The 13279-nt window shown below is 34.0% G+C and overlaps 1 protein-coding gene across 1 annotated transcript in view; it reads right to left on the bottom strand.

Annotated features, from left to right (window-relative positions):
- Nucleotides 1-3452: 3452 nt before the first annotated feature.
- LOC114332469 (uncharacterized) overlaps nucleotides 3453-13279 on the bottom strand; it is a 48451-nt gene continuing 38624 nt past the window's right edge. The window contains exon 8 of the mRNA XM_028282264.2: nucleotides 3453-5501. Coding sequence (XP_028138065.1) covers nucleotides 3556-5501 — 1946 coding nt within the window. The 3' untranslated portion in view covers nucleotides 3453-3555. The remainder of the gene's footprint in view (nucleotides 5502-13279) is intronic.

A 13279-nucleotide genomic window follows, 5' to 3' on the forward strand; every position in this document is an offset into this window, starting at 1 on the left:
CTGCCCTGCATAAATCCAAATTGATTCTCGGATATTTCGGTCTCTTCACCTATCCGTCTATCAATTCAAGGGCTGATCCAGGGAGGGGGCCATGGCCCCCTCCGAGAATTTAAAAAAATATAAATTTAACAACGTAGAATGAAGTAAACACTTCTGTTGTATGTAGGTATATAAATTTATTAAAATTCTTAAAATTCATCCACAAGGGAGTGGAAGTACAAAACGTTTTCGGTCAAACTGACCATCATTAGTGTAAACGTCCAGTGTACAAGTAATTGAAACTAGCCACTTCAATAGGTGTAAAAATCTCTAAATAACATTATTGCTACATTATGAGCTATATAGTAATCGACATTAAGTCGATGTCTTAAGATTATAAATATCACATGTGGATGTATGTCATCCTTGCTCGGAAATTGCACAAGGTTGTTGTGATCAGGTGAGAGGTTAACAACCAACTCTTAAGCAATAACTCTTAAGCATAATGTAGCAATAATGTTATTTAGAGATTTTTACACCTATTGAAGTGGCTAGTTTCAATTACTTGTACACTGGACGTTTACACTGATGATGGTCAGTTTGACCGAAAACGTTTTGTACTTCCACTCCCTTGTAGATAAATTTTAGGAATTTTAATAAATTTATATACCTACATACAACAGAAGTGTTTACTTCATTCTACGTTGTTTTAACGAAGGTATACAGCCAACTACAGGGTTTACTCTTTTATATATATATATATATATATATATATATATATATATATATATATATATATATATATATATATATATATATATATATATATCAATCGGTTTTAAAACGTCTTGCGACGTTGTCCGATGCCTAATTTCCATGACACTCTATCATCCCATTGGCCCTCTCTAAGATCTCTTGCGCTCATCGCCTTCGTTACTCCCTCTCTCCAAGATTTCTTGGGTCTTCCTCTCTTTCTGCGGTTTGGTGGTACCCATTGCATAATTATTTTAGGGAGTCTTGAGTTATCCATCCTCTGGACGTGTCCGTACCATATCAGCTGTTTTCTTTCTATGTCTGTTGTTAGAGAGCCGTCAACCCCCATTCGCTGTCTTATCTCATCATTACGTATTCTCTCTCTGCGGTTTACTCTTTTAAAGATATAAATTTAAATATTTGCAGTTCAAATGTTTTTAGTTTCAAACACATGTATATGTACAAAACAGGGGATAAGTACATATTCTGTCTTGTGGACTAACATTTAACACAAGCAGTAACGGAAACTTCAAGAGTGACATAGGATGTTTTGTCAATCAAAATGTTAGAACGACCTTGACAGCCATCAAAATCGTTTCAAAGGGATTGTTCTGCAAGTACTGCGTTTTATTTCTCTAATGAAAAATATGGTCAGAATAAAGGGATAACAGCCCAAAGCCTTGTCACGAAACCTTTAGCATCGTTCTAATATTATGGGCAAAGACGGAGCCATACACACCCATGAAAAAACATCATATCAATACAAGAAAATAGAGAAAGAACGACAAATAGTAGAGTCTATAGTGTTGTTTAGGTCTACAAAATATTCCGCTAAGGGTCGATTTCTCATACCTGCGTTAATCTATGGTTCAGTTGAACCGGGTTCACGGGTGATCTCAGGTTCTGTTTGGAATGCATTTCTCATTGCGCGTTCATGTCAGTGCTCGTTCTACAGCTTTCGAGAAATGCCAATAGATGGCAAAAGGCAAAAAACTGTCGCCATTTTGAACTACCTTTTTTATGCTGTTTTTGAATAAAGTTAAATTTAAGTATTTATAGTCAAATAGTCATTTTAATAATTATAAATAAATATTATAAAAACACAAATAATGTTATCGTTTATCGTTAGGCTTAATATAATAAAATAGGATATATGTATATTATGACAGCGTTTCGTGTTAATACAACGCATGCGTAGTCGATGAAATCATCTGAACTGAGTTCTGAAATCTTTGAACCGCCGAATTCCACCGTTCAAGCATCGTTTAAGTTTAAACTGCCGTCGGTTGAACGAGAATTGAGAAAGACGATTTTGACTTTAAACTGACGTTTACTAGAAGTTCAGGTTAAACTGGAGTTGAACTCGATATGAGAAATTGGCCCTAAGAGGCCATCGTGATAATGGCCTTCTGCTTCTGGACGAAGATGCTGGAACTAGTAATGAGGGGAATTTTTCAGGTTTAAAGTCACATAAAAAAGATAAGAATTAAACAACACCTATCCACAGTATCTTCACGAGCAATACAAATTAGTAGCACCAGTCAAAATCAATTATTATTGATAACATGTGATGAAGAAATAATTGAACAAATAATGAATCAGGTTCAAAGTGCAAATTATTACTCTGTCCTATTTAAAAAAACGACCGACGTATTCCACGTGGAACAGCTTTCTTTAAATTTGAGATACATATACAACAACATTCGTGAAGACTTTGTCAAGTTGATTGACGGGAAGTGGAAATCAATAAAGAGGGGAAGAACAAGGCCTGCCAGGAGAAGCCTTGGGAAAAATAGTATTAAACTTGTTGAAAGAACTGCACTTGGATCCGAAGAAATGTGTAGGAATCGGTACTGACTTTATTAATATTTTATTAACGATAAATTTTGAATGTCTTTATGGCCCTCAAAAGTGCGTGAAAAGTGCCTTAAAATTCATCATTGTAACCCTAATTTTTAAAAATTACCCTCAGACCCTCCTGTACCCCTCCCCAAAAAAGTTCATGGTCCCTCCCGAAAATCGGTCCTGGATCCGCCCTTGTATCAATTACTCTTCCCATATTTTCATGGTGTGGCTAAGCAGTTTTATAGCCCTGCAGTTTGTACATTGTTGTATATCTCCCTTGTTTTTGTGTATATATTCCTGGACGAATAGTGTATATATTTTAATTTAAGATCAATCTGTCTGTTTCTTAAAAAGAGAAAATAAATTTGTCCCGCATTAATTCTTCAGATATCTATAAATTTTAGATAACGTGATCCAAACAAGTCTTTTTATTGGTTGAAGATATTCGACATCATCAAAGGTAGAAGAAATCATAACTCTCAGATCATCGCCTTAATTTCACTACTTTTCTCCAGATATAAGCAAATTATAGATTCTCCAGATGGTACGTGATTGAATTACTTCTTTTTTCATTTTTTTTGTAATGTCATGGTCTGATAACTCATTAACGTTTCGACACATCGTGCACATTTTCTTTTACGATCTCTTTGGAGGTAAAAGAGCTATTTATACGACTAAATTTACACGGTATCAGGCGGTTAGTGAAAGTGTTCCATGTTAACTCTCACGTCTAGAGACAGTTTAGATAGAGTATATAAAAAAACGCTGCTTAAATTGTCACAGTTTCAACACTTTCCGCGATATATCTAAAAATAAATTATGAATTTAAGATCCAATCTAAGGTCTTTTGTGTTCATGTAAGGTCGAAGAAATAATCACTTGTAACATTTTTTATTCGGGAGACATAAATAATAAAACACTACACAATCTACTTAAAGACGCAACAACGAGAACTTAAAATCAATTTAATGTCTATTTTTAATAGTACGTCGGATAATGATATGCAGCCGAAGTGGGCGAAGTGACATGTGGCCTGGTAGTCAAAGAAGCTGGATGATAAGGATTCTGTGACACCGAATATCCACTAAAGCCTTGGACGGGCGAAACCGCCCCACTTGGTGTAGTAGGAGGTAAAATACGACCATCTCCGATGAGTCTACTTTGATCTAGCAGTCTGGATTGATCAGAAATAACTCTAGAGTCATCACCAAGGATCCTGCTTTGATCTGACGAAAGCAAATGGTTTGTTCCTAATTGCTCAGTGTTTAATATCCTAGATGTACTGTGATCAGTGAGTACTCTATTGCTAGTTTCCGGAATTAATCTATCTGTGGTTAAATGTCTTGTGGAAATGAGATCTGGATTTAGTAAGCGACTCTGATCTAGAAGTCTGTGCGGGGTTGTCTGAAGACTGTGGTCTGTTAACAAACGAGAACTGCCAATTGAATGTAGAGGATGGTTCCGTAAGCTCAAGTCCACACTGTGTCTGCCAGGGGGAGTCAAATCCAAAGAAACCACCCGCAAAAGATCAGCATGTGTGTAAGTAGGCGGTGGGGGACTGTAATTAAGACGCAAATCCACCCTATCAACGTCAGGATACAACGATCGATATCTATTCACATTGGAATAATTATGGAAACTTCTAGCAGACATATCTAGACCTTGCAGCTCAGAATTGAGTATCAGAGGCTCAAAATTGCGATCAGTCCTAAAGTCAGATTCGATCAGATCGTACTGTTTGTTTCTATTCTCCACCGAGTCGATCAGATCATAAGTTTTGGTTCTGAAGTCGAGCTCAGTATCGTATGTATGATTTCTTTGACGCAAACTTTCAGTGTCGATACTGTCGTAAGCTTTCAGCCTCAAGTCTAGATCTATGTCAAATTTATTACGTATTTCGACTGATAAATCGTGGTGATCGTCTCGTTCTATCTCTTTAATTTCATCATTTGGAACTCCCGATGGCAAATCATTGTTGATAACGTCTATGTCATCGTCTAACTTGAACTTTCTGATATAATCATGAGTAGTGGACTTGTAAGTCTTGTATAACGATAGATCCAACTGTATTTCATTCTTAGCGTGCAAACTCAGGTTCTGTACTGTCATTCCGTTACTGTCATCGGAAGATAAATGATCCGGATTAACGTGATGACCGAATAGGTCGTATCTAGATGGACTAGGTACAGGTGAACTACTTTTGGGATCGTACCCGCCATTCTGCGGAGATAAACTATTGATGTAATTCCGCACAAAGTTCGACCTGTGTATATCTGGACTGTGAGGTGGACTGAAGTCGTTTTGGTGGAAGTGGGAATAGTGCATTCCTATGCTGCCATCGTGTCTAAGTTCATCGTTTAACTCGTCAGTCACCGAAACATGATCATTCACTGAAGGAGAAATGAGACTAATATCTCTGGAATCACTAATGCAGCCTTGATCGTTGTAGGAAACGTCATGGAGGTTGTCCGATTGGGTAAGATTGTACAAGTTGTTCACTAGCGAGTCAGCACAGTTAGGAGTCCCGTCAATATCTATATTCGGCTCATTACAAACTGAATCCAAAGCTGCCTCAACCAACAAACTTGCATTAGAAGCTTCATGTCTGCCAAAATCACTACTTGTCAATTTAGCTCTATCGTACATTTCACTTTCTTGTAAAGTTATCGAGGAAAAGTCGTCTTTACTGAGCTTCTCGACTGAATAGATATCCGACAACTTTGTTACCACCGGTGGATCATCCCCGATCCATTTTTTAGATCCTTTACTTAAGACTTTCAAGTTCGACCCTGATACCGACTTGTTGTAATCTTCCGGTGGAGGTGTCGGTATCTCTGGAGACGGAGCGGAAAAATCATCTTGTTTTTCTTCTCTAGGAGGCGCTTGTTGTGGTATGGGATCGTCTATATTTTCACTGTTCTCACCTGTAAATGAAATAAAACATCAGTAAAGTTTTATTTTCCATTAATATGATTTTTTTGAAGTTATACTTCTTTGGGCGCGATTTCATTGAGGGTGAAATTTTATTAATCTGCGCGCCTGCGCACACAGGCAGTATGGAGTTAGTTACTAAATGTTTTAATTTATGTATGTATCAGTCCAGAAAAGGTGTGGAAAGAATATATTAGTGTTTTTAAATATATTTTTCTACAAACGTGTTAAAAATGCAATTTATAGCACTCCATAGGAGCGTTAAAAATGCTACTTTAAAGCACCAGTGCTTTAAAAATTTTAAGGCACTGCAGTTAAAAGTGAATTGTCAAATTGTGAAACGTCAAAATATTTATATTTCATTTATTAACATTAATATTAATAATACAACTTGCGCAATTTGAAAAAGGTGGTTTAAAAGGTTTTTTAAAATTTAATTTAAACTGTATTATTGCATTTTTAACACGTTTGTAGAAAAAAACTATTAAAATTTGTTAGAATATACAAAAATAAAAGTAGATGTTATTCTGATTTACGTATTGACAATATAGGCAGTTTTGATGTAATGTCAAGAAAGATATAAAAATGGAATGTCAGTCAAGTTCAAGTAAAAGTTTTTGTAGGTATTGTCCTGTAATTGAGAATGAATAAATTATAATTGTTGATATATAAGACGTTTGTAGAAAAAATATTGTATGATATAGGTACGTGTTAAAAAGTATATTTTTAAGGCACTTATGTGAATTGCAGAATGAGCGAAGCGAATCTTTCACACGAAACTTTCACATACGTTCCTTAAAATTGTACTTTTATATCATAAATAGGTAACTATAATTATAATTTTTGTAAAATTTAAAGTATTTTATATTCACTTCGTCTGTTTGTCACTATGTCTGAGAAATCTTGTAGCCCGGATAAACAAAAGTGTATAGCTCAGTGGTAGAGCGTTGGACTGGAGATCAAGAGGACCCCGGTTCGAATCCTGGTGTTTTCTAATCTTTTTTTAATTTTTGGTATTGTTTTAATAAAAATTTTTGGAAAGTAGTAAGTAAAAATTAATTTAATCTTTAAATAAAATACAAATAAACTGTCCGAAAGTATATTTATTTCATTGAAATCATATTTAGAAGTATAACTTCTTACGTGCGTACAAAGTACACACACATTATTTTTTGTTATAGTATTTTGATTTTACTTTTATAGTTAGGTTACAGTCTATTTTTTATATAAAGATTAGTAATATATTAATAGTTTCTGTAGAAGTGTCGTTCTTCAAGTTTGAGTAATTCGAAGTTTTTGGGAATCTTACTTCGACTATGAACAAGAAATATTTAAAAACATACAAAGGAAGAGACCACAATTTAGCTAAATTAAAATACCAAAATTGGCACATGTTCAGAAAATGAAGAAAAAATAAAAACAAGTTAATAGTAAAAGCAACGGTAAGAATTCTTGCATACGCAATATAAAAAAAGAACTGTTGATTCTGAAGATTGCTGCTGTTGGGTGGATCGAAAGGGTATAATGGCCGTCTAAGTAAAGCAATTAAGAACGAATTATTTTTTTGTAGGTTTTGAATGGTCCGTACAAAGTATCCATATTGTGTATTAAGCGTTTTTGCACAATAATCATGAAACGATAGAAAATGAAACATTAACCTAGCTTAGAAGAGAAGTCTATGTTTTGAGTGGCGGCTAATTATCAAATCATTATATGATAGAGCCCAAAACACTTGCTCTAATGAAAATTTAATTTCAGGTAGAGTAAAAACTGCTATCAAAGGATTCAACAAAAAATGATTACTCATTGTCATTTATAAACAAGGAATTTCACAAGATTCAAGAAAGGAAACGACAGAAGATAAGCAATCCAGAAACGCTCACAAGAAGGGATTTAAAGATGACAACAATACCATATGTAATGGTTTATCAGAAAAAGTAAAAAGGATAGAAAATAAATACACCACACCAATATTCAAAACTACCAATACACTTTTTTTATTTAGCTCCATTTAATTTACAATCTGTTATCACTCGTAACAGATTGTAAATTACATTAGAGTGAGCATTAGTTTTGTTTTTGTATTTTCACTGTACTTTGTGACTTCAGTTTTCATGGATTGAACTTGGAGGTCTAAGTCATTAGAGTGAGCGTGAGTGAGAGTGAGCACTAGTTTTGTTTTTGTATTTTTCACTGTACTTTGTGACTTCAGTTTTCATGGATTGAACTTGGAGGTCTTTTGCTATTATGTTGTTCGAAACATACCACGGAGCATTGGTTATAATTCGAAGAACTTTGTTCTGGAATCTTTGTAGGATTTCTAGGTTTGAATTGTTAGCAGTACGGTTTTGTATATTAAGATGTTATTTGTGAGATTTAATTGTGATTTTCTGCCAATACGCCAGTAAAGTTGTCTTAGTTTGAGACCCAATTGTTTTCGTTTTGTAAATATATGTGTTCTCCATGTTAATCTTCTGTCAAGATGTAAACCTAAATATTTGACTTCATTTCTCTGAGTAATCATTTGATTATTTAAAAACACTGTTGAACATATACCTCTTCTTAGTGTAAAGGTAACATGGATTGATTTGGTCTCGAATTTTCCATTTGTTTAATCATGCTTGGATATTAAGGCTGGCTTGTAAGTGTCTTTAAGTAAGGCAGTTACTGGATCATGATGTGAGCCGAGTATTGCAGTGTCATCTGTGAAGGTTGCTGTTATTGTAGTTCTTGAAGTTGATGATCTGCAGTAAAAAGCGGGTACAACATTGGTCCTAACACGCTGCCTTGCGGTACTCCTGATTTTATTTGGTATAATTCTGAATATTCTGAATGGTATTTAACTGAAAAGAATCTGTCAGATAAGTAAGACTTTAGAAGTTCATAATACGGATGAGGCAATAGGTTTTTTAGTTTATAGAGTAGACCTTTGTGCCAGACTTTATCGAACGCTTGTCTTATGTCAAGAAACGCTGCTGAGCAATATCGCTTATTTTCAAAGTCGTTGCTGATATGTTTTACTAATCTATGGACTTGCTCTATGGTTCCATGTTCTTGTCTAAATCCAAACTGATGTTCTGGTATGAGATTTTTGCTATCTAGTATTGGCTTGATGCTTTTCATTATTAATTTTTCCAGCACTTTGGAAAGCACAGGCAGTAAACTTATTGGCCTTTATGATGTTAATTCCTCTAGTTTTTTTCCTGGTTTTGAGATCATAATTATAACTGCCATTTTCAGTTGTTGCGGAAAATAATTTAATCTTATTATTGCATTAAAAATTTGTAATATTGCCGTTATTCCTTTCTTTGTTAATTTTTGTAGTATCCTATCCGTTATCAGATCATAACCAGGAACTTTTTTAGGATTAATTTCTTTCATTATTACATCCTTAACTTCATTGTACTTAAATTTCGATATGGGCAGCTCCATTTGGTAAGGTTCATTTAGTACTCTATTTCCTCCAATTCTTCAGGTGTTGATTCCAAGCTGTTTGGTTGAAAGACTTGTGAGAGATAGCCACCAAAGGCATCTGCCTTCTCCATGTTATTTCTTGCCCATTTGTCATTGTTTTTTCTTATTGGTGGTATTTGTGTCTGAGAACTTTTTAGTTTCCTTGTGGCTTTCCAAAGTGAGTAGTCGGTGGCTTCAGTTGGTGTAAGCTCTTCTAAGTATCTTTGTATAAAATCATTTTTTACTTGAAGTATTATTTTTTTAGTTCCCTTGCTGATTTATTAAATTTATTTTTATTGCTCACTGTTCTGTTTTGTTGCCAATTTCTTCTTAGCCTTCTTTTCTCTGAAATTTTTTCTTTTATAGTTGGAGGGAAGGATTCTTTTCTTGTTGACTGTTTGTAGTTTGGAGTTGCTGCCCATTAAGCCTTCTGTATGTTTTTTATGAGGTTAGTTATCGCCCATTCAACATCTGCAGGTGTTTTAATGGTATTTTTAAATCTATTGCATCATCTAATACTTCTTGAAAAGTATCCCAATTGGTCTTTTTATTGCACAGAGCGGGTGGATTTGGATTTTGAGTTATATCGGAGTACATGTTCATTAGGACTGGAGTGTGATCCGAAGACATGTCTAAGCTGGATGTTGCTGTGACTAGTTTGCTGTCAATTCCTTTTGTGATATAGAAATCAAGAAGGTCTGGTATTTTATAAGGGTCCGAAGGCCAATATGTGAGTTCTCCTGTTGACAGGTAGTTTAGATTATTGCAATGCATTGCAGTTAGTAGTTCACGACCCTTAGTAGTTGTAACTCTCGCACCGCATACTGTGTTTTTAGCGTTGTAATCTCCACCCGCTATAAATAACCAATACACTGAGATTTATTCTATCCAAAGCCAAACCTAACAGCATACAAGACAGATCAAACAACCGTATCTATACAATAACCTGTGAATGCAACAATTTTTAAACAATTGATGGATTCGACCGTTACTTGATGGAAACTCATTTTATCTAACAACAAAACACTGAAAATTTTTGTTCTCAATATTACCACAAAATTTATTAAAAGTTAATGTCACTACAGGTGTTTCGGCAGAGTGCCTTCCTCAAGTGATCACTTGATTACTTGATCACTTGAGAAAGGCACTCTGTCGAAACAGCTGTAGAGACATTAACTTTAAATAAATTTTGTGGAAACATTAAAACAAAAAAAAAACAGTAAAATCATGTATAAAAGGTATATTTAAAAACCCTCAAAAGGGCCACATCAAAATCGCAGCATCACTAGTTTTCGACTGGTTTACAAGTCATCATCAGTGCTTACCTAAAATGAATATAACCTGATAAAATAATACAAAGATATTGAAATTTTGACTAAGGTTTAAAAAATTATCAGTTATACTCACGTGCAATGTACATGCTAACCACCAAGATAACTTAACAAAAATATGTGGGTCAAAGCCCAGTAAAAGAAGTCCGTCAAGGAAACATTGGTTTAAAAAGCTACATTAGATATGGATGTTTAAAATATTTAGCTAATCTGCCCCAGGTAACATCTGAGCTGTGGATTTGACTTGTTTACATGTTGAAAGTATGACGGAAAGTGACAATGAGATGGATAGGACCTCTGAACGATGACAAGACAGCAATGACAGTACCACAGGAAGTTAAAAATTAACCTGTCATATTTAAGACTAAGGTATACAGCATGTTAAAATTAGAAATGATGTAACAACACACTCCATTGTAAAAATTATCATTTAAAATTCATTAAGCTAGTTGTTATAAATAAAAATGTATTCACGTATACTGTAAGTGCAGTTAGGCAAACCACACTACACAAAAGTTCCGTATTCGATAACTAAATTTAGTAACCAAATATTATTATCAATAATTATTATATAATTAAGATATTCTAGTGAGCTGTTATATAACGAAAGTAAATTTTTAACTGTACGTAAATTATTCTGCTATAAAGCCCTTATACATATACATGAAAAAAAGATAATATTAAATTTTAACAGTCATGCCCATCAAACTAGATATATAAAACATAATGCAATTCTACCAAAATGTAATAAATCCATTCTCCAAAGATATGTTGGTTACATAGGGCCCAAATTGTACAATTTACTACCGGATAATTTAAAACAATTTAAAAATTATAAAAAACATAGGTATAAATATGAAATTAAACAATGGATTGGGAGCAAATCAACAAAATTTTGCGAAGAACTTATTAATGGACAATTCTAATAAATAAACTTAAGTATGAAATAAATATCGAAAATAAAGTTTACATCTATAGAGATTTTTATTATCAACTGCAACATTCCTTGAATTGATGGACACATTTATATCACAAATTACATATAGTAAAATTAGTATATTTTTATTTTTTTCTTATTTAATGTTAGAGTTTTTAGTATTTTTATAAATTCCCATATAACTGTATACATTTATACAATTGTTAAATATTTTTTGTTTTTGTTTATATTGTAAGTTAATATATTATATTTTTAAGTCTCACGCACAAGGGGTGCTACTTTTGTATGTATATTAATAATATATATACAAGGTAGCTCAACTTCAGTGAGTTATTTATGTTTATTTAGGTAGTACTCATTATGCTTTTTATTTTTTGTAAATCTTTATTGTTATTCCTAAATAAATATTATTATTATAGATCTAAGATTTAAAAAAGCAATTTTGTTGATTTAAAGTTATCGAATTTATTTAACTTATTGGTAGCTGTTGTAATTTGTGTGGGTAAGTGTGTAAGGGATCACAATGGGGGTGACTGAGATGTAAAAATGTCTTAAATAATCTGGGAGATGTATCATTAAGAAAGCACAAGCTCAAACCTAGGCGACCAATTCCTAAAGACCTCGCAGGCTGCCCGGATCCCTAAGGGTCCAAAAACCAAAACCGTAATAGGATGATGTCAGTAGGGGCTAGGGGTATGAGATGTCTGTGAGGGAATTAGTGGGAAAGGAACATGAACGAGACCCAGAAAGAAAATTAGACTATTGATTTGGTTTTACTAAAGATGAGTGTTATATTTTGGTAATGACAGATTGAATAGGTACGGCGAGCATAGCCATATGTAGAAATATGATAGTGGGTTATATGTAGATGGAAATTTGTATAATGTGGATGTCTGTGGATGATGATATCAGTAATTTATAAATATGTAGTTGTGAATAGATAAAAGTGGTAAGCTGGCTGAAGATGACAAAAGGATTATTTTGGCTAGTATCAGATAAATTATTGTAAGTGTGAATGTGAACAAAGCAGTAGAAGAGGGGTGAAAAGTGATGTTGTAAATGTGTTAAGAAAAAAGTTGTCGATGGAGTGGTTGGAAGTCTCGATTGAACGAAACATGGCGGTTGACACAATTCGGACTTTTCTGTTTTTCTTTTATTATTTCTAGGTCCTCGTACAAGTCTAATTTTAAGAAGTCTTTCTGTGGGATGTTCAACGTATGATTTTTTTGATTGGGATGTTGAGAAAAGGTAGAGGTGTTCTCTCTTTTGGTGTGTTCAAGAGAGCGAGAAGCAAGGGATCTACAAGTTCTTCCTATGTAAGTAGCATCACAGTCAGAACACTGTAGTCTATAAACACCATTACGATTCATGTAATTGATGCTATCTTGGGAATTGGATAGAGAATGTCCTAAGTTGTTAAATACTTTAAATGAAATTCGGATGTTGTCTACTGATCTTTTGATAATGTTCGAAATATCCCCAGATAGCCTATCTTGGTGAAAGGGTATAGAAGCATAAGTAGGTTTGTTTGTCGAATCCCTAGGGGAACGCAGCATGTCGTAAGACTTTAAGCTGTCTTTTATGAATGAGCTTAGCTATGATGTATGGATCGTAACCGTTATTAAAGGCTATTTGACGAAGTATGTTTAATTCTTTATTGTAATTAGATTGTGACAAGGGAATGGTTTCAAGGCGGTGTATGTAACTGTGAAAGGCGGCAAGTTTGTGTGACATAGAGTGGTTAGAGGATAGTGGTATGACATGGTCAGTCTGTGTCGGTTTCCTAAAGATACTGAAATCGAAGTGGTCATTTAATCTGGTAATAGTGAGGTCAAGAAAGTTAACTGATTGGGATAACTCTAATTCCATGGTGAATTTAATATTGGGGTGGATTTGATTAATTTTAGAAAGTAATAAATCAGCTGTATTTGAGTTACCTGAGATGATCAATAAACAATCATCGACATAACGATACCAATGGAGAATTTCAGGATTTTTCATGATATGTACGGATTCCAAATGATCCATAAAAATGTCAGCTAGAAAAGGG

The sequence above is a fragment of the Diabrotica virgifera genome, chromosome 1 (genome assembly GCF_917563875.1).
Source record: "Diabrotica virgifera virgifera chromosome 1, PGI_DIABVI_V3a".
In the NCBI taxonomy this organism is placed as follows: Eukaryota; Metazoa; Arthropoda; class Insecta; order Coleoptera; family Chrysomelidae; genus Diabrotica; species Diabrotica virgifera.